The 22,369-nt window shown below is 34.9% G+C and overlaps 1 protein-coding gene across 9 annotated transcripts in view; it reads right to left on the minus strand.

Moving 5' to 3' along the window:
• Window positions 1-22,369, minus strand: part of NF1 (neurofibromin 1) — a 323,089-nt gene that overhangs the window by 142,313 nt on the left and 158,407 nt on the right. For 8 of the 9 annotated variants that reach the window (XM_061390468.1, XM_061390467.1, XM_061390466.1 and 5 more), the window contains 8 exons: window positions 21,672-21,806; window positions 17,999-18,112; window positions 5,622-5,701; window positions 3,982-4,105; window positions 2,416-2,577; window positions 1,037-1,286; window positions 416-489; window positions 105-188 (listed from right to left, as the gene is read on the minus strand). In XM_061390468.1, the coding sequence (XP_061246452.1) occupies window positions 105-188; window positions 416-489; window positions 1,037-1,286; window positions 2,416-2,577; window positions 3,982-4,105; window positions 5,622-5,701; window positions 17,999-18,112; window positions 21,672-21,806 (1,023 nt within the window). The remainder of the gene's footprint in view (window positions 1-104; window positions 189-415; window positions 490-1,036; window positions 1,287-2,415; window positions 2,578-3,981; window positions 4,106-5,621; window positions 5,702-17,998; window positions 18,113-21,671; window positions 21,807-22,369) is intronic. The other variant, XM_061390462.1, reaches the window with a different exon arrangement.

The raw sequence follows: 22,369 nt of genomic DNA on the forward strand, positions 1-22,369 counted from the left end.
AATACTTATTACACTAAGAGTCACTCACAAAATATTACTAAAGTGTATGTAGTACATATGTTTAGCAGATCAATCAATAGACAAAATCAACTTCACAAACTCACCTGGCCATCTTCCATTTTGGCTTTTGGGTAGTTGAGGATTAGTTTTGTAGCTTGTTCCCACTTTGCATGCGTATCTTCCCAAGCCTAAAATGAAAGCAATTACCACTTGAAAGCAACCTTGAACCTAGAGCTAAAAATCAATCAGTAATAGACAGGTCTCAAACTTGGTATATATTATAATATCCTATTTATAATATGCATACATCTTAGAGTCGCTTCAAAACCTATTCCTGGTCACATGCACAAAACAAAAGGCTTCTAAAATTGCAGGTAGGGGCCTGGAAAGGATATTTCTGTTGCTAAGGACATACCTCAGTGTTTCCTGCAGTGGGATGCTCAATTCGCCGTAGTAGCGCCATCACTCTTTTCTGAAGTGCTGCTCTTCCTAAGCAAAGACAACAGCAGATCAGCCTATTGCACTTAAGAGCCCTGCTTGCCAGTGGAGAATGTGGCAAGCCCAACCCAAAAGGCAGAGGAGGAGGAGGGGAATGAATACTTCAAATGGTAAAGCTGCACACTTCCTTTTACCAGCCTCACAGGAAAGGGGTATTTAACTTGGTCTCTACAATGTCCTTGGCCTAAAATAGCTATTTCTACCTATACTTACTCATAACATGTGCTAATGCTTTTAAAACTTCACTATATACAGCTGAGGCAGAGTAAACTGTATAATTTATAACTGAAAGCAATTTATACTGTCAGTTTTTAAACAAATGCATATGGCATATTAAAAATTCAGTGAGAAAATAACTTATTCCAAATACTATTTACTTTTACCTTACCTTGTGAAAAAAAGGATTTCAGGAAAGGTATTTGAATGAGCCCGGTTAACTTAAAGAAGTATTGATCTTAAATACATGCCTATGTTCCTAGAGTAATCAGGTATGTGAGTCAAGGTAGACTGAGTAAAAAAAAAAATATGCATGATTTACCTGTTGACATCATATTGCTAACAGAAGCAAATTCCATGAATGTGTTATAGTTGGGCAAGAAGTTGTGTACTGACACTTCATCCACCCCACACCGGATATCTGCTTCCTCACAGAGGTGACGAAAACAGGACATGGCAACCAGAACTGCTTCAGTGTCGGGGCTCCACAGGAACATGTACAGGGCCACTTCTAGTTTGGTCTGGGCTTGTCGGCATATTGGTGGGGTTCCACTGCACCCTGCTGCACTATCCTGGGATCAAGAGAAGGAGGCAAATATTTGCAACTTACATAATTTTATTTACAAAATCCAATAATTCAACAAGCTGTGTACCATAGATGTCTGTATATAATAACCCACAAGAGCTTTTCCCCTTTAACTATGACAGAATTTTTACACCTCAAAATATCTTGACTGAATGAGAACTCAAATTATTTGGACCAACATAATACTAGTATCTCTTCAATTTTTTCAGATGCTATAAATATAGATTAACTCTAATATGAACACAAAGAAAATATGCACAGTATAAATCTACTCAATGAAAAATATAATGCACTTCTCAGTCACTCAAAAATGACGAAGAGGAAGTAACAAGAAATTCTATCCACCCAGAGGCAAGAAATTAATCATACTGCAAACTGACTGAAATAAGGACATGAATAAGAACTAAACATGACTGTATAAGGTATATTGGGCTCTGGATAACATATTCTCAAAACACAAAATAGAGAAATTCTCATTTATAAGCGAACATGCAAATTCTGCAGTTAAGACCAATAGAAAATACCACACTGTTGAGTAGTTGTTTTCCTTTGACTGAAGACTATATTGTAAAATAGGGATTTAAAAAAGCTTTGTTCTGCAAAAGAAATTCTATAATGATCTGACATTTTCAGTAGCATTATGATTTATTTTTAAAGGGAATTATGGACACAAAAGTCCTGAAAACACTTAATGCATATAACATTAAGCAAAATGCTTTTTTTCCCCAGTAAATCTGTACTTTTTTTAGTTGATAGAACTTTTAAACTTCTGGGGTACAAATGATCTTTCTTATGGGATAGAGAATTATAATAATTATAGCTATCAGTTACAGCTTATAAGTGTCAAATACTCAATCCAGTGCTATTTACACGTTATCTCACTTAATTCTCACAATAATTCTGCAGCAGAAATTATTATCCCCTTTTAAAGTTGAGGAACTGAGACACAGATAAGTTAGGAACTTGCCTGAGTGTCCACGAAGAGCAGTAACGAAACTAGAAGCTAAGCAGTTCCTTATTATGCTGTATTACCTAGTTGAAATTTACCCAAGTTAATTCAGAAAAAAAGTACAGAGCACAGATGATGATACAAGAAAACTACAAAAGTCCCTTACCATGGATGAATTTCCTTTCCCCTTCCTGAGAGAGGTTCCAGGAGCACAAGTGCGTAGTAATTCGTCATGATCCATGGACATTTGACTGGTATTCCCACTTGAAGGAACATCACATCCTACTCCATAAAGGAAGAGAAAGTGACAGGAACTTCTATCTGCCTGCTAGAAAGGAAAAATAAGTAAGCCTTTTCGAAGCACTGATAGCTAAGAGAAATAAATACTTATATGAGTTGCCTTTCTGTTTGAGATTATCCTGGAAAACCTCTCCTTCCAATTCCTACTCCTCTCACACTGAAAAACATTCTCTAGAAACCCAGTAGTACAAATAATGTTTCCTCAATGTCTCGGAAACTCCTCTCAGTTTTCCACTCTTCAAATACTCAGAATCAACAGATCTAGAAATGTAAATTAAGATTTCTAGATCTAACATGGACACAAGTTAAACATCAACAACATAAATCTACCACACAAAAAATATAATGTACTTTTTAGTCAGTTAAAAACAACAAAGATTTCCTCTCATACAATATGGTCAGGATAGCGGGAAGTTGACTCTTTTGAGATTAAATTCCTCTGAACCAGAATCAACACTGGTATATATGCTAAGTATGAGTGACTTCACTGACCAGAGGACAAGATTCACTACTGGATTACTAATGCTTGCACTCCGGAGAATTATACTATAGGCAAGGGCATGAAACGCTGAAGTCCAATCTCATTCCTTACCTTTGGCATAATGCCAAATTCTACTATAGTAACAGATGAAGGTAAGCCAGATACGAATAAATCCAACTCACCATTAGCTCATTTCTAAACAAAGAAAATTCAACAAGCTGCATGGCACACTGAAAAGGATATGTATTAGAGACATTTAAATTTCCCATAGATTTTATCCATTCCAGAAATGGATAAAAATTTATTGAATCAAGTACTCCTAAAACTATGCCATAACAGAACTTTTTAATTGACTGATTATAGAAACTTTATGTTAAAAGAAACTTAAGGCTCTTCTCTAGCCCCCAAAATCTTGTCACCAGGCTTCAATAGTTCAGAATCAAAACTTTTCACTCAACCCTAAGGAAGAAGACTTCTGATATCTTCAACAGGTAATAACTTCCTCACAGAAATATAAATAAACCTTAGATTGATGGCCCTCAATGTCTTTCCTTCAGCTTCTTTATATATATAGATAGATAGCATTCTCTGGACTAGCCTAGACATCGGATTCAAGTCTTATGTATGAACTTGAGAGCAGAGACAGCAAATGTTGTTTCTCAATCTTCTTTGGTTATAGAGGCCCCACTCCTCCTAGGTCTGCCCCACAGAATCCTGCTTAACTCGTCTAGACTTTATCAGGATTGTGGCTTTAAGGGTAATGGCTCAAAATAATTTTTACTTAAAGTGCTGATTTCTCAGCCGTTGTCTCCTGCATGTACATTTCCCTTGAAGACTTTGCAGAAGAGAGGAGCTGAATAAGGACTTGATTTGGCTAATAAACATTTCCTTAATCTCTTTTCATTACCATTCCAAATATTCTTCCGTTTCAAAAGATGTCATTTTGCTTACCTTATTTTTAAGAAGAAATTTATTCCTGCAGATCAAAATTTCCCGCAACCATTTGAGAATTTCTGTGCTACTAAGCATTTGATGACTAGTCAATTTCTTGCAAATGTAAAAAAGCATTTGTGAACTGCAGAAACAAAGTTCACTGTTACCAGCATTGCCAATAAACAACCTAATACAGATAAAGTCAGAATAAAAGAATGGCATTCTCTAATAATGGACAAAGTTTAAAGAAGCTTATCTTCCTTTCCAGGATTTATTTTAGAGAATTGGTTATCAAAATGTTAATAGCACTATAATGAAAGGAAGTATACAAATTACATTAAAAAAAGAAAAAAGTACTTCTAAGCCCCCTTCTCCCTCAACCACTTCATCCATGCATCTCATCCTCACAGAGGACTCAAGAAAAATTATAGATCTGTACAGCACAGACTGTATGTAAACCTAGTGTTCTAGAGCAGGGGTCGGCACACAACTGCCTGCAGGCCAAAGCCAGTCCATCATTTGCCTTTGCAAATAAAGTTTTAGTGGAACATGGTCACAATCCACTCATTCATTGTCTGTGGCTACTTTCATGTCCCAAGAGCAGAAGTAAACAGTTATAAAAGAGACTATCTGGCCCACAAAAACTAAAACCTTGACTGCTTGGCCCTTTAGAGAAAAGGTTTGCTTGTTTCCACTCTAGAGCTGCACTGTCAACACAGCAGCCACGAGCAGCCCCATGTGGCTGCCGCGCACTTGAAACGCGGCTTGTCTAAACTGATGTCCTGGAAGTAGGAAACAGCCCAAATTGTGAAGACTTCAGAAAAAAGGACATAAAATATCTCATCAATAACTTTTATATTGATCAACATATTAAAAATATTCTCTCTACACACACACACACACACACTGGGTTTAAAAATATATTATTAAAATTAATTTTACCTGTTTATTTTTTAATGTGGCAACTAGAAAAATTTAAATTACATATGTGATTCACATTATATTACTATCAAAGTGCACTGCTCCAGAATCTAGGATTTAACTCAGCTGCCAAGTGACTTGGTGTACCCACTTCTACAAGATAATAACAAAACCTGAGGCTTACACACTTACATTTTCCTCAGTGTGTTACCTCTATGCTCACTGAAAGGTAATAATTCATATAAGCAAAGAAATAAATTATAAAATTATATATACATATAATTTTGCCTTCTAAGCAGATATTCATTAAATTAATTCATCCACAAAAAACACCAGTATTATTGAAAACATGAGATTATAATTTAAAAAACTGAAATAAACTATTAATATTTAAAACTTTAACACTCTAAGCTTATAAATGATAAAAATAAATTTAAAACACAGTTTAACCATACAAAAATCTGAAATAGCAGAAGACATACCAAATAATAGTACTTATGGTTGGGTAATGAAATTTAGCACAATTTTTAAAAATTTATTTTCTAATTTGCTGTGACAATGTTCTCACAGTTAAAATAAGAAATAACCTAATAATTTCAAGTCAAATAAAACACAAAATCATAAAACATCTGGAAGTATAAGTGAATAAAGTTAATAAACCAAGTATATAGAGTTAATATTTAAAGACAAAAAAAATTAAAAATTTAAGTTGAATTAAAAAATAAGGGTGCATATACCTAATTTCCCAAAATGTTTCTACAGGAGCATCAGGATTCCACAAATCAATGCTATCTAACTGATGAAGAACCAGCAGAGCCTGAATTTTTAAAAAGAGAGAGAGAAGACTTACTCAAAAAAAAATTTGGTAAACATAACACTGGAGTATTTATTTTACAAATACTGACAAACTGAACTACTTAATTATAGCCTCAACATGCAGTATAAGGCACAAGAGAAAAGCTCTGAAGAACCCAAATCTCTAGGGATTATATATACAAAAATGAAGTCACTTTATTCTTCTCACTGTTACTTTAAATGGCATGTACACATAAGTTAAATACTGATGAATTCAGAATAGCAATATACATGTGTAAAAACTGCTTTAAGACACAAATAATATGATTTCAATAAGTATCAAAGAACTCTATGGAAAATAAAATTAACCCCCAAAGAAGGAGAGTTCTCCAAAACTAATATACACAACATTTTACTTCTAGGTCACAAGTTAAAAGTAGAAAGTATACCTGTGGCGGATTCATTTCGATATTTGGCAAAACCAAAACAATATTGTAAAGTTTAAAAATAAAACAAAATTTAAAAATAAATAAATAAAAAGTAGAAGTTATCTTGTTTGCCACAAATTCTTAGAACAGAAAGGTCAAATTATTTTTCAAAAAGGAGAAAGGGGGAGGAAAACAGATTTTTGCATTGCATAGAGATTATTCATCCTAAAATATTTCAACTGACCATAGAACTGAAATGGATTTGGCTCACAGAACATTAACAGGAATACACAATTAATACACAGAAACACTACTATTAAATAAATCAATGCCATCAAAAGTACAGAGAGTAGAACTAGACTCTTTCTTCAAACCAACCCTATCTTAACTCCAATAGGTTAAGTTCACAATGCTTCCCCCAGACGCACATTACTGAGCTCTGCACATTCCTCTCAGTCCTTGGTCAGCGGATTTGGAGATTCTTTACTCCTCTTTAAAGCTTTGTATTAAAACTCCAATGAAACACTGTTTGGAACACATAATGAGAACTGATTTCTTCTCTTAAAATCAAATCAAATGAATAAACTGCAAATAGAGCTACAATGATAACCTGTGCAAATAAGCTGCAATGATAAGCTGCAATGACTCCCTTTAAATTATGGGAAAAATATGTAAATTTCTAACCTTGGACAACTTTATAAATCCAAAAGCTATAAAGATCAGACCTATATTATCTTATTTCAAATACTTTCACTGTAATTCTTCTGAGATATTTACTGGAAACTGCAAAGCGCTCTGAGAATCTTCAAAAATTATATGTTATACCTCTCATATCAAGGAAAAACAGCACAAATTAACATTCAATTTTTGTCACTAACATGCACAAACTTAGTACTATTTACTGACATTTTTAGTTTAAGTGGCAAATTCTCTAAAATTTTGTTTTAACATTTTTTTTTAATATTCAAAGAAAATCTATTAGCCTTTTCTCTCCCTCAGTGGTTATTTTCCTTTCCATGTTCCTTTCTATTTTAAAACTTTCCACATATAATTTTAACAAAACTGTACACACAGTATACTCATTTGACATTTCATAATTTTCCACATTGCTATGTGACCTGCATGGTTTAATGGATGCTTAATAGTTCACCAAATTAAAATATCATCCTCTTGTTATTGAATTTGAACATATTCTCTTACAGTGAATATTTAAATTTCCCTTTATGTTCTATTATAACTAAGAGCAGTAACCATATATGTGTGCAGCTTTTTCCTTTTTATTTATATTCATAGGATTAAAAAATTACAGGAATGGAATTATTTGGACCAAAAAAATGACATTTGTATGGCTCCTGCCAAATACTGTCAAAGAGCTTTCCAAAAAGAATGCAAAGAATATACCTGTTTATAGAACCAACAGCAATGCACACAAATATGTTTGGTGCAAAAGTAACTGTGGTTTTTACATTGTTGAACTTTGTTGTTTGACATTAGAATACATTCTTAAATAAATGTGCTTATGTTACACATCATTTTAATGTGCATTTCTTGCTTTATGGTTTTTTGCTAATGACATTACTTGCTGTTGATATTTATTTTAGACTATAGAAATGATGTTAGACAAAAAGCAAATTTGAGTTATTAATTTATTCACATTCAAAATGGATTGTAAAGCAGCAGAGACAACTTGCAACATTAATAATGCATATGGCCCAGGAACTGCTAATGAATGTTCAGTGCAGGGTGGTTCAAGAAGTTTTGCAAAAGAGACGCGAGCCTTGAAGATGAGGAGTGCAGCGGCTGGCCATCAGAAATTGACAATGACCAACTGAGAGCAATCATCAAAACTGATCCTCTTACAACTACATGAGGAGTTACCAAAGAACCCAACTACTCTATGACTGATTGGCATTTAAAGCAAATTGGAAAAGTGAATAAGCTCTATAAGTGGGTGCCTCATGAGCTGACTGCAAATCAAAAAATCATTTTGAAGTGTCATCTTCCCTTATTCTATGCAAAAACAATGAACCATTTCACAATCGGATTGTGACATGCGATGAAAAGTGGGTTTTATATGACAACTGGTAATGACAAGCTCAGTGGTTGGACCTAGAAGAAGCTCTCAAGCACTTCCCAAAGCCAAACTTGCACCAAAAAAAGGTCTTGGTCACTGTGTGGTGGGTCTGCTCCCTATTTGATCCACACAGCTTTCTGAATCCTGGTGAAACCATTACATCTGGGAAGAATGATCAGTAAGTTGATGAGATGCACCAAAAACTACAACATGTGTAGCCAGTATTGGTCAACAGAATGGGCCCAATGCTCTACTACAATGCCTAAACACATGTTGCACAACCAATGCTTCAACAGTTGAACAAACTGGGCTAAGAAGTTTTGCCTCATCCACCATATTCACCTGACCTCTTGCCAACCAACTACCACTTCTTGAAGCAACTCCACAACTTTTTGCAGGGAAAATGCTTCCACAACCAGGAGGAGGCAGAAAATGCTTTCTAAGAGTTCATCAAACCCCAAGCACAAATTTTTACACCACAGGAATAAAAAAACTTATTTCTCATTGGCAAACAAGATTGTAACGGTTCCTATTTTGATTAATAAAAATGAGTTTGAGCCTTGTTATGACAGGGAAGCCTGCTATGCTGCAAGCCATGGGGTCGCAAACAACTGGACGTGACTTAGTGACCAAACAACAACAACAACAATAATGATTTAAAACTCACAGTCCGAAACCACAGTTATTTTTATAACAACTTAATACAAGCAACGAGTGTCTAACAATGAGTGCTGAAACATTTTTGGCAAAATAAAGCATGATAAATAATGAAGCAGTAAATCTTAAATATATAGTGTGATGAGTTTTCACAAAGTATATATCCCATATAATCAACGCTGAGACCAACAGTATCAACACTCAGAAGCCTTTTGCACATTCCTTTCCAGTCATCAGGTCTTGACAAAAACAGCCACTGTTCTGACTTCTATCGCCATAGATAACCTCTGCCTGTTTCTGAACTTTATATAAAGGGAATCATACAGTATGTTCTCTTTTGTGTTTGGCTGTTTTCACTCAATATCATGTCTATGAGGTTCACTCATGCTTTGCACTTAGCAGTAGCTTATTCTTTTTGCATTGCTGTAATCAATGGAATGAAATAATCCAAATTATTTATCTCTTCTACTGTTCATAAATGTCTGAGCTGTTTACAGCTTTTTCAGTTCAGTTCAGTCGCTCAGTCATGTCCGACTCTGCGACCCCATGAATCGCAGCACGCCAGGCTTCCCTGTCCATCACCAACTCCTGGAGTTCACTCAGACTCACGTCCATCAAGTCAGTGATGCCATCCAGCCATCTCATCCTCTGTCGTCCCCTTCTCCTCCTGCCCCCAATCCCTCCCAGAATCAGAGTCTTTTCCAATGAGTCACCTCTTCACATGAGGTGGCAAAAGTATTGGAGTGTCGGCTTCAGCATCAGTCCTTCCAATGAACACCCAGGAATGATCTCCTTCAGAATGGACTGGTTGGATCTTCTTGCAGTCCAAGGGACTCTCAAGAGTCTTCTCCAACACCACAGTTCAAAAGCATCAACTCTTCGGTGCTCAGCTTTCTTCACAGTCCAACTCTCACTTCCATACATGACCAATGGAAAAACCATAGCCTTGACTAGACGGACCTTTGTTGGCAAAGTAATGTCTCTGCTTTTTAATATGCTATTACAGCTTTTTGGAATATTATAAATTATGCTATTAATATTTTATATGTGTTTTTTTGGTAAACATATTGTTGGATACATACCTAGGAGGAGAATTGCTAAGGTGTATGTTTAGCTTTTGTAGATACTGCAAACCAATTTTTAATGATGGCTATACTAATTTATTCTTTTATTAGCAGAATATGAATAAAAACAAAGTACAGTTGACCCTTGAACAATGAGGAGTTAGGGTGCTGACCCTCCATGCAGTAAAAAAAAACTTACATATAACTTTTGACTGCCTAACAAGTTAACTACTGATAGTCTACTATTGACTGGAAGCCTCACCAATAAAACAGTTGTTAACACATATTTTTGTATGTCATACGTGTTATATACTATATTTTTACAATAAAGCTAGTAAAAACAAGATGTTACTAAGAAATCATAAAGAAAATACATTTAAAGTGCAGTACAGTATTTTTCAATATTGTAAGTTTACTTCATGTTTACAAGCTGCATCAACGTTTTCTATAACAATGACAGCATCTTTGATAGCGTAATCCTTCCGGGCTTTCATGATGTTTTCTTTACTGGGGTTCTCTTCCATAGTGTCGACAATCCTTTCCATAGAATACCATGTGTAATGAGCCTACAAGGTCCTTATGAACCCCTGATCTAGAAGCTGAATTAGAGACATGTTTTGGGCAATGAGACCACTTTGACATCTTCAGTGTTAAACTCATGGGATTCTGGGTGGCCAGGGGCACAGTCCAGTATCAAAAGAATTTTAAAAGGCAGTCCATTACTGGCAAGATACTTTCTCACTCCAATAACAAAGCACTGATGGAACTAATCCAAAAAACGATCCTCACTGTGAAGGCTTTCTTGTACAACTAAAAGACTAGCAACGGGTATCTTTCTTTTCCTTTCCAGCCTTGGAAGTTAGAAGCCTTATATTATAGATTAGGGCAGTTTTGATCATACTATATTTGCACAAAGCAGTAGAGGTAAGCCTATCCCTTCCTACCTTAAATCCTGGTGCTTGCTTCTCTTCCTAATAAATGTCCTTTGTGGCATTTTTTTTCCCCCTAGAATAAGGCACTTTTAATCCACATTATAAACCTGTTCAGGCTGATATCCTTTTTCACCAATAATTTTCTTAATGGAGTCTAGGAACCCATCTGCTGCCTCGTGATCAGAAGGTGCTTCTCCTTTATCTTGACATTTTTAAAGCCAAACCTCTTTCTAAAATTATCAAGCCATCCTTTGCAGACATTACATTGTCTGGCTTTAGATTCTCCACTTTCCTTTTGCTTCAACTTGGCACATAAAGACTTCACTTTTTCTCAAATCATGCTGAAGTCAATAGGTATACCTTTCTTTTTTTTTTTTATTTGCTTTACAATATTGTATTGGTTTTGCCATACATCAACATGCATCCGCCACGGGTGTACACGTGTTCCCCATCCGGAACCCCCCTCCCACCTCCCTCCCCATACCATCCCTCTGGGTCATCCCAGTGCACCAGCCCCAAGCTTCTTATATCCTGCATCAAACCTGGACTGGCGATTCGTTTCTTATATGATATTATACATGTTTTAATGCCATTCTCCAAAATCATCCCCCACCTTCTCCCACAGAGTCCAAAAGACTGTTCTATACATCTGTGTCTCTTTTGCTGTCTCACATACAGTGTTGTCATTACCATCTTTCTAAATTCCATATATATGCGTTAGTATACTGTATTGGTGTTTTTCTTTCTCCCTTACTTCACTCTGTATAATAGGTTCCAGTTTCATCCACCTCATTAGAACTGATTCAAATGTATTCTTTTTAATGGCTGAGTAATACTCCATTGTGTATATGTATCACAGCTTTCTTATCCATTCATCTGCTGATGGACACCTAGGTTGCTTCCGTGTCCTGGCTATTATAAACAGTGCTGCGATGAACATTGGGATACACGTGTCTCTTTCAATTCTGGTTTCCTCGGTGTGTATGCTCAGTAGTAGGATTGCTGGGTCGTATGGCAGTTCTGTTTCCAGTTTTTTAAGGAATCTCCACACTGTTCTCCATAGTGGCTGTACTAGTTTGCATTCCCACCAACAGTGTAAGAGGGTTCCCTTTTTCCACACCCTCTCCAGCATTTATTGCTTGTAGACTTTTGGATCGCGGCCATTCTGACTGGTGTGAAATGGTATCTCATTGTGGTTTTGATTTGCATTTCTCTGATAATGAGCGATGTTGAGCATCTTTTCATGTGTTTGTTAGCCATCTGTATGTCTTCTTTGGAGAAATGTCTGTTTAGTTCTTTGGCCCATTTTTTGATTGGGTCGTTTATTTTTCTGGAATTGAGCTGCAGGAGTTGCTTGTATATTTTTGAGATTAGTTGTTTGTCAGTTGCTTCATTTGCTATTATTTTCTCCCATTCTGAAGGCTGTCTTTTCACAGGTATACCTTTCTTACAGCAATCCTGCATCCACATAAAAGTTGTCTTTTGAATATGAGAAAGACATTTAATAAAAAAGACAAGGTTTCATGCCTACTGGAGTAGTTGCAGCAACAGCTTCATGAATTTCCATTTTTCTCCCTCAACAGTCTGTACAGTGGATTCATTTATCTTGAAATGGCAGACAACCACAGCTGTGTATTTCAATCTTTAGCACATATCAAACAATTCAACTTTAATGTCATGACTTTTCTCTGCTTTCATTGCTAGTGCACTTTGTGTAGGTCACAAGGTATGGTATTGCATCAAACATGATGAAAAATACATGAGAACCCAAGAGATCGCTTTTTGCGGATATACAATTTAATGGGAGAGATAAACTTCTCAGAGAATATTTTAAGCAGATACGACACTTGAGCTCACCCAACAGTAACAAAACACAGATATGTAGTTATTATAATAGTATAGTATGTAGTACAGTTAACGTTATGCAGCTAGGATTTTTTTATTTTTTGGCCACACCAGGTGGCACATGGGATCTTAAATTCCCTGACTAGGGTTGGAACTCAAGACCCTGCATTAGAAGGGCCGAGTCTCAACCACTAAATCGCCAGGGAAATCCTCTATGCAATTATGATTTAATACTGCATCTTTACATTTGCTTACATTTCTTTTGACTGTGAAAGACATCATGTACAGTCTGTAGGCTTTTGTAAATTTTAACTTTTTATAGTATATTTATATATATTTTATGTAGTAAATGATAATATTTGGATAAACAACAAGGTTTACTGTATAGCACAGGAAATATGTGATAAAACATAATGGAAAAGAATATTAGAAAAGAATGCATATATATAAATTGAACCACTTTGCTGTATAGCAGAGATTAACATATTGTAAATCAAATATATTTCAATTAGTGAAAGTCAGTCAGTCGTGTCTGACTCTTTATGACCTCCATGGACTACACAGTCCATGAAATTCTCCAGGCCAGAATACTGGAGTGGTTAGCCATTCCCTTCTCCAGGGATATTCCCAACCTAGGGATTAAAACCAGGTCTCGTGTTGCAGGTGGATTCTTTACCAGCTGAGCCAAAAGGGAAGCCCAAGAAGACTGGAGTGGGTAGCCTATCCCTTTTCCAGCAGATCTATCCAACCCAGGAATCAAAACCAGGGTCTCCTGCATTGCAGTGGATTCTTTGCCAACTGAGCCATCAGGGAAGCCAAAAAAAAATTTTTTTTTATTTTTTGTAATATTTCAATTAAGAAAAGCAAAAAGATATAATAAATGATCCCCCCAAAATGAGAATATAGACTGGTATCCAGATATATTATATGCCATGACATACCTTTTCTTAATTGTTTTGATATTGCGAGGCCAACAATTTACCTGCAGGTTTTTTCAAACTGTCACAAATACACAAAAATGTTTTCAATATGTCCAAAACATCTGCATATAACTGGACCTGCACAGTTCACATCCATGCTGTTCAAGGGTCAAAATCACTTGATATTTCATAAACCTTTCTGTTATTTGCTATCTAGCTTAATTTCAATACAGTCATAAAAAAATTCTGAATGATTTGAATCCTTCAGAATTTGTATGACACTTACTCAAGATATACTAAATGTCCCACATGTACTTGAAAAGAAAATGCACTTATTCAATGTAGTTCTCCATATGTGTCAAATAGGTCAAATTTGATAATCATGTTTTTCAAATCTTCTATACTTACTATTTGTTTGCTGGCTTATTCTATCAGATATTGAGAAAAGTATACTTAAGTATCTCGCTATAACTATGTATGTCTATCTGTCCTTTTACATGTTTTTATATTATATATTTAGAAATTTTATGTATTTTTGCTTTATATATTTTAAATCTTTGTTACTAGACTCACATAAAGTTTTATTTTTGGATGGATTGGATCCTTTTGTAATAATATGATGTGTCTCTGTATCATCCAACAGAGAATAACCTAAATACATAAAGCAAATATCAACAGATATAAAGGGAGAAACTGACAGTAACACAATAATAGTAGGTGATTTTGACACACCATTTACATCAATGGACAGATCATCCACACAGAAAGCCAATAAGGAAACACTGGCCTTAAACAACACATTAGACTAGATCAACAGATATACAGAAAACATTCCATCCAAAAGCAGCAGAATAAACACTCCTTTCCAGGTGTACATGGAACAGTCTCCAAGATAGATCACATGCTAGACCACAAAACAAGTCTCAATAAATTTAAGAAGACTGAAATCATATCAAGATTCTTTTCCAACCACAACACTATGAGACTAGACATCAAGGAAAAAAATATGGAAAGCACAAATATATGGAAGTTGCCAATGGGTTACTGAAGAAATCAAAGAAATAAAAAGATACCTGCAGACAAATGAAAATGAAAACACAATGATCCAAAATCTATGGGATGCAACATAAGCAGTTTTAAGAGGGAAGATTCCCCCTAGTTCTAAGAGGAAGCCTAGCCCAGGAAACTAGAAAAATCTGAAATAAACAAGTTAAACCTAAAGGAATGAAAAAAAGAACAAACAAAACCCAAAGTTAGTAGAAGAAAATCATAAAGATCAGAGCAGAAATATTTAGAGACCAAAAAAAAAAAAAAAAGATCAATGAACCTAAAAGCAGTTCTTTGAAAAGATAAAACTGATAAACTTTTAGCCAGACTCATCAAGAAAAAAAGGGAGAGGGCCTAAAATATAAAATCAGAAATGAAAAAGGTGAAGTTGTATTTCTGGCACCACACAAGTACAAAGGATCATAAGAGAGTACTATGAACAGTTACATGTTAATAAAATGGATACTCTAGAAAAAAAAACAAATTCCTATAAAGGTACAATCTTCAAGACTGACTCAAGAAGAAATAGAAAATATGAACAGATCATATTGAAATTGTATCACCAGTAGTGAAATTGAATCAATAATAAAAAAAATTCTCAACAAACAAAAGCTCAGGACCAGATGGTTTCACAGGTGAATTCCACCATTTAGTGAAGAGCTAACACCTATCCTTTCCAAACTATTACATAGGAAGGACTGCTTCCTCCCTCATTTTATGAAGCTACCGTCACCTTGATACCAAAACTGGATAAATATATCACAAAAAAATTGTAGGCCAATATCACTGATGAATACAGATGTAAAAATTCTCAACAAAGTATTAGTAAAAAATTAGCAAAATACGTTAAAAGGATCACACACCATGATCAAGTGGGATTTATTCCAGGGATGCAAGAATGTTTTAATATCTACAAATCAGCCAATGTGATACATTAACAAACTGAAAAATAAAAATCCTACAACCATCTCAACTGACGCAGGAAAAAGCTTCTGATAAAATTCAACATCAATCTGTGATCAAAAACAACTCTCTGGAAAGTGGGCATAGAGGGAACATACCTCAAAAAAGGCCATTTACAACAGACTGACAGCTAACATCATATTCAATGGTGAAAACCTGAAAGCATTTCCTTGTAAAATCAAGGGAAAAAGACAAGGATGCTCATTCTTGCCACTTTTATTCAACACAGTTTGGAAGTCCTAGTCACAGCAATCAGAGAAGAAAAGGAAATTAAAGAAATCCAAATTGGAAAGGAAGATTAAAACTGTCACTGTTTACAGATGACACGATACACAGAGAAAATCCTACAGACAACTACCAAAAAACTATTAGAATTCATCAATAAATTCACTAAAGTTACAGGGTGCAAAATTAATATACAGAAATCTGCCACATTTCTTTACACTAATTATGAAATACTAGAAAGAAATTCATGAAACAATCCCATTTACCATTGCATCAAAAAAAAAGTTATATACCTTGGAATAAACCTACCTAAGGAGGCAAAAGACCTATACTCCAAAAGACTGAAAGACACTGATAAAAGAAATTGAAGATAACACACAGATTGATAGATACACTATGTTCTTGGGTTGAAGAATCAATACTGTTGGAATGACTATATTACCCAAAGCACTCTACAGATTTAATGCAATCCCTATCAAAATCCCAATGGTATTTTTCAGAGAATCAGAAAAAAAATTTTTTTAATTTGTATGGAAACACAAGGATTCAGAAAAGCCAAAACAAACTTGAGAAAGAACAGACCTGGAGGAATCATGCCCCCTGACCTTAGACTGTACTACAAAACTACAGTCATCAAAACAGTACGGAACTAGCACAAAACCAGATACACTGATCAATGGAACAGGATACAGGACCCAAAAATAAGCCCATGCACTTACGGTCAAACTATGACAAAGGGGACAAGAATACACAATGGAGAAAAGACAGCCTCTACAATAAGTGGTGCTGAGAAAACTGGACAGCTATTTTCCTTACATAAAATAAGGAAATTAGAACATTCTCTAACACAATACATAAAAATAAACTCAAAATGGATTAAAGACTTAAATGCAAGACCAGAAACCATAAAACTCCTAGAGGAAATATAAGCAGAACACTCTTTGACACAAACGGTAGCAGTATTTTTTTTAGATCTGTCTCCTAAGGCAAGGGAAGCAAAAGTAAACAAATTGGACCTAATTAAACTTAAAAGCTTTTGCACAGCAAAGGAAACCATTGACAAAATGCAAAAAGAGCCTACTGAATGGGAGAAAATATTTGCAAATTATATGACTGATAAGAGATTAATATTCAACATACATAAATAGCTCATACAATTCAACATTTAAAAAAAACCCCAAACAACCCAATTTTAAAAAATGGGCAAAAGAACTGAATACACGTTTTCAAAGAAGACATACAAATAGACAACAGGCATATGAAAAGACGCTCAACATCCCTGATCATCAGGGAAATGAAAATCAAAACCACATGAGATGTTACTTCACACCTGTCAGGATGGCTGTCATCAAAAAGAACACAAATAACAAATGATAGCGAGAGCATGGAGCAAAGGGAACCCTTGTACATTGTTGGCAGGAATGTAAATTGGTACAGCCACTGTAGAGCACAGTATGGAGGTTCTTTAAAAAACTAAAAATAGAACTACCATATAACTCAGCAATTCCACTTCTGGGTACATATCCATAAAAACTAAAAACACTAATTAGAAAAGATACATACACCCCAATGTTTGTAACAGTATTATTTACAATTCCCAAGATACAGAAACAACCTAAGTGTCCATCAATGGACATATGAATGTGTCTTTATATACATGAATGTATATACACACACACACACATATACATACAATAGAATACTATTCAGTCATAAAAAAGGAAGAAACTTTGCCACTTGCAGCAATGCAGATGGACTTGGTGGACATTATGCTATATAAAATAAGTCAGAGAAAGGCCATATAATATCACCTATGTGTGGAAACCGAAAAATCCACAAACTAGTGAATATAACAAAAAAGAAGCAGACTCACAAATATAGAAAACAAACTAGTGGTTACCAGTAGAGGGAGTTCCGGGGGTGGGCAATACAGGTATTGGGGAATGGAAGGTATAAACTGCTGGATGTAAGGTGGGCTCAAGGATGTACTGTACAACATGGGGAATACAGGCAATATTTTGTAGCAACTCTAGATGGAAAGTAACCATTAAAAATTGGATAAAAAATTCTTAAAGAAAAAATTTTTAAGGAATAGAATTAAAACAAGAGAATCTACATAGTTACAATGTTACATTTAAGAGCCTAGAATTCATTTTCCCCTTACCTCCATTGCTTCCTGGGCAATCTCTGGCATGTGTGACTGAGGGACCAGCTGGACAAGCCCTGTAATTAATTCTGCAGTACTGCCTTGGGTTTCAGGCCCCTGTTTTCTTGGATTCTGCAAAGAAAAAAGCAAATTTCAATTAAAAACAAAATCACAGGACAGGGGCCAAAGGGTGGAGGGAATGGAGACTGACTGCTAATGGGTTTTAGGTTTATTTTTGAGGTGATAAAAATGTTCTAGACCTAGATAGCGGTGATGGCTACACAACCTTGTATACATACCAAAACCCAGTGAACTGTCACTTTAAAAAGGCAAATTTCATCATATGTGAATTTTACCTCAAAAATAAACACTGTAAGATTTTTTAAAATTAAAAAGCTGCTGGGAGGGAGATGGGAGGGGGGTTCATGACGGGGGGACACATGTGTACCCGCAGCTGATTCATGTCGATGTATAGCAAAAACCACCACAATATTGTAAAGTAACTATCCTCCAATTAAAGTAAATAAATTAATTATAAAAACTGCTCTTGTTAAGAATTCTCTTAATCTACATCTATACTTCTTCATTAATTTAAATAATATCCAGAGAAAATTCTAATTAAAACAAAAACTAGGTACTAGCTTTTCATAAGAAATTGTATCAATAATAGGAGAAATAAATTATTTTTTTCAGCAACACTACATTGACTAAATAATATACCTCTGATTTGGAACTTATGGTTTTGGATCTCAAAACTACTGTGATGAAAGGCAAAGTACATGCATGCTTGATGAGAATGACACAGTTATCTTGTGTTGCCCTTTTGTCCAACACAAGGACCTAACCACATTCACATAACACTAGTAATATTAGTGTTAATGTTAATCCACACCTCCAGATACCCATACTTCAGGCTTTTTCACGGTAGAAAGACATTGAATACAAAGCAAAATGGTATATATAAATGTGAATGTCTACCTACTTAAAGAGACTAAAATGCTTCCTTGTAACTTGGAAGAATCTATTTCCATTTCAAGCATATATGGTTCATTTCAGTGAAGCCAATACAACTAGTGCTCTTATTTTATTTTGCTAACTCCCTTACCTCCATGCGTGTGTGTGTGTGTGTGTGTGTATTTATGTATCAGAAAATAGGACATTTTGAACTATATATATATATAATTTCAATTAAAAACAAAATGTATAAAGGACAGAAAATAATCAGATCAACAAGTTTAAACTGCAAATGAAAAAGAAGTATGAAGCTACATGCTGGTATGAGCACCTGTAACAGGAAAATGTGGTATAATCAGGAATGCTTCCTTAGGGCTGTGATAACAGCTCAGAATTAGTAGGAATTACTATGTGAAGAGGAGAGGGAAGCATATTGTAGGCAGAGGATTGCAAGTGCATGGACAGGCAGGAAGGAATGTAGGAAGAGGGAGTGAAAGGCAGGCCATCATAACTAGGGTAAAGACAAATATAACTCTAGATGTTGCAGAGGTGATTGGTGGGAGTCAAAAGCTGCATGACCTTATAGGTCTATTAGGAGTTCAGTCTCTATCCTCAAAGCTATTTCAACCAAAAGACTTTAAGCTGGGCAGAAAGCATAATATTTGCTTTTTGCAGAGATCACTGTAACTTTAGTGGAGAGAAATGATTAAAAGAAAGCAGGAAATGATGTAAGCTGAACAATTAGGAAGCTTGAAAAATTCAGAGTAATATGATTTAAGATAGAGACAGTAAAGACAGAAGACAATAAAAACACATTACTTTAAAATATCATGATTGAGATCATTTAATATTTATTCCTATATTTATCCTACATACAAAAATTTAGGTTTTTTATAAGTAAAAATACAAAATAATCAAATATTTACAATGAATCTTTCACTATTTTAACATAGCTTTCATTACTCTGAGAAAAGTGGTTTAACCACTAGATGGCAGCAAAGAAAATAATTTCAACTTTGATCTGTTTCTGCCTGCTAATTTCAAACTTGGAAAATTGCTTAAATTCTTGTTCCTTGACAATAAAATATTTAACACAGAAGGCACTGGTGACTTTGATGCATTCTTTGATCCTGAATTACATCCACGCAAACAGAGTGATGCTAATTTATGACATGCATGATGAAATAACACCTCAAGTAATGTCTGCTACATAACAAAGAAATGAGGGGAAAAGGTATTTCATTCCTTTTATAAAGTCTTAATAATAGATTTTAAGACTTTTTCCATACCAAAGTTCTAACAATTTCTTCTATCAGACTTCCAAATTTGGATGGACTTTTCAAAGAGTTCAAAACAACATAGGCCATTCTGGGGGTCACTAATCCTTTTGGGAATTCTGTTTCTCCTCCCTCTCTTAGAAAAACATATTTTTAAAAAAAAAATAAAAATAAATAAAAATAAAAAAAATAATAAATAAAAAAAAAAACATATTTTTTAAATTCAGGGGGTTCAAAGAACTCTTGAAACTATGGACATCAGTTTATATACTTCTACAGTATAGTAATTTGAAAAATATACCATCAAAATTAAAAGTATACTTAGCACTTAAGCCTGTTACTCAAAGCAACAGGAAATTGTTTTAGATACTGTTTTCCCAGGACTGGAAAATTCCACAGATGTTAAATATGTTATGCTATGAGCTTCAAAATATATTTCTGCTATGTTTGGGGCATTAATAATATTAATGTTAATGTTAACTGTATTTTAATAATAGTAATAACATCCTAACATTTATGTAGTACTCATTATGCATCTATTCTGCATTGTTCCTAAGAGAATGACATGTAATATCTCAGTCTGCTTAATATGAATTATTATCATTATCACAATATTTCAAATAAGAAAACTAAAGCACATGGATTTCCCTGGTGGTCCAGTGGTTAAGACTCCACACTTCCAAAGCAAGGGGCATGGGTTCAATCCCTGGTTGGGGAACTAAGATCCTGCAGGACCTGTGCTGTGGTCAAGAAATAAAACTAAAGCATAGAGAGGTTAAGTCACCCAAATCACATAGCTAATAAGTCTCCAGAGGCCATGCTTTTCAGCATTTCATATAACTGCCACTCATTTTCATTTGTTAGTTCCTAATTATCTTGTGTATTACAGTAATGCTCTCAGGAATCTAATACCAACTCAGGCTGTAAGACAAGAGTAACCACAATATTTGAGTGCTAACCATACTCATTTTTATCTCCTTTTCCTCCCAAAACAGTATAGCCAGGAAAAGTCGGTGATAATAAAAGGCTGATGATAGGAAGAAATAAGGATAGAAGAACTCAATTTTTAGGCAACAGTGATTGGAGACTTTAAAAAAAAAAAAAAACAACTGAACAGATATAGGAAGCACTTGACTTATGTCTGCTTCATTATATCCAAACCCCATTCTAGGATTATATCTGAATAATACATAATCTGGTAGCAGGGTACGGACAGAAGACCTCACCAAAATATGTTAGTTTAATGATAAGAAAAAAATAAGACAAAAGAGTAAGATCTGATCTAATTATATTAGTAATCTCTGTAAGTTCACTTTCTTAGGAATGTCAAGTTTCATGTACGATCAGGAAGGTTCAGTAAGTGTTCTTGAGCTAACAATCACCTTCAAGGTTTTGGCATTTTAGTAAAACCAAATTAAGTTAGTATAATAATTTCAAGGAATTTTATAAAAACTACTCACACAAAGCAAGAGCTTCGGATCTGCATGAATTAGTTTCACCATGGACAAGAGAAGATACTTGTAGCTTCTTGTCTCCAGGTCTGTAGGTTTTTCTTTAAATTTAAGGCTTGTTACTTTTTCTTTAAATGTAAGACTCTAAAAACAAAAACATGACATTCACCTTCTAAGAATCAGACATCAGAATCATGATAATAGCTATTCAACATTTTCAAATAAATCTATTTTTTAAAAACTTTGAAAAATAAAGGGACATATTATATACCGCCAAATGTGTGGTATTAGTAGAAACATTCAATAGGAAGTATAAGATTAACACAATCAAGCTTAAAAAGCAAATAAAAAGTATTTTTGCAATGTCTATACTGTTCTCATTTTTGTTGTCGTTATTCAGGCTCTAAGTTGTATCTGACTCTTTGCAACCCCATGGACTACAGCAGGGCAGGCTCCCTGGTCCTCCACTATCTCTGAGTTTGCTCAAATTCATGCCCACTGAGTCCGTGATGCTATCTAACATCTCATCCTCTGGCACCCCTTTCTCCTTCTGCCTTCCATCTTTCCCAGCATCAGGGTCTTTTCCAATGAGTCAGCTCTTCATATCAGGTAGCCAAAGTATTGGAGCTTCAGCTTTAGCAGCAGTTCTTCCAATGAATATTCAGGGTTGATTTCCTTTAGGATTGACGGGTTTGATCTCCTTGCTG

Source organism: Bos javanicus, chromosome 19 (assembly GCF_032452875.1).
Source record: "Bos javanicus breed banteng chromosome 19, ARS-OSU_banteng_1.0, whole genome shotgun sequence".
In the NCBI taxonomy this organism is placed as follows: domain Eukaryota; kingdom Metazoa; phylum Chordata; class Mammalia; order Artiodactyla; family Bovidae; genus Bos; species Bos javanicus.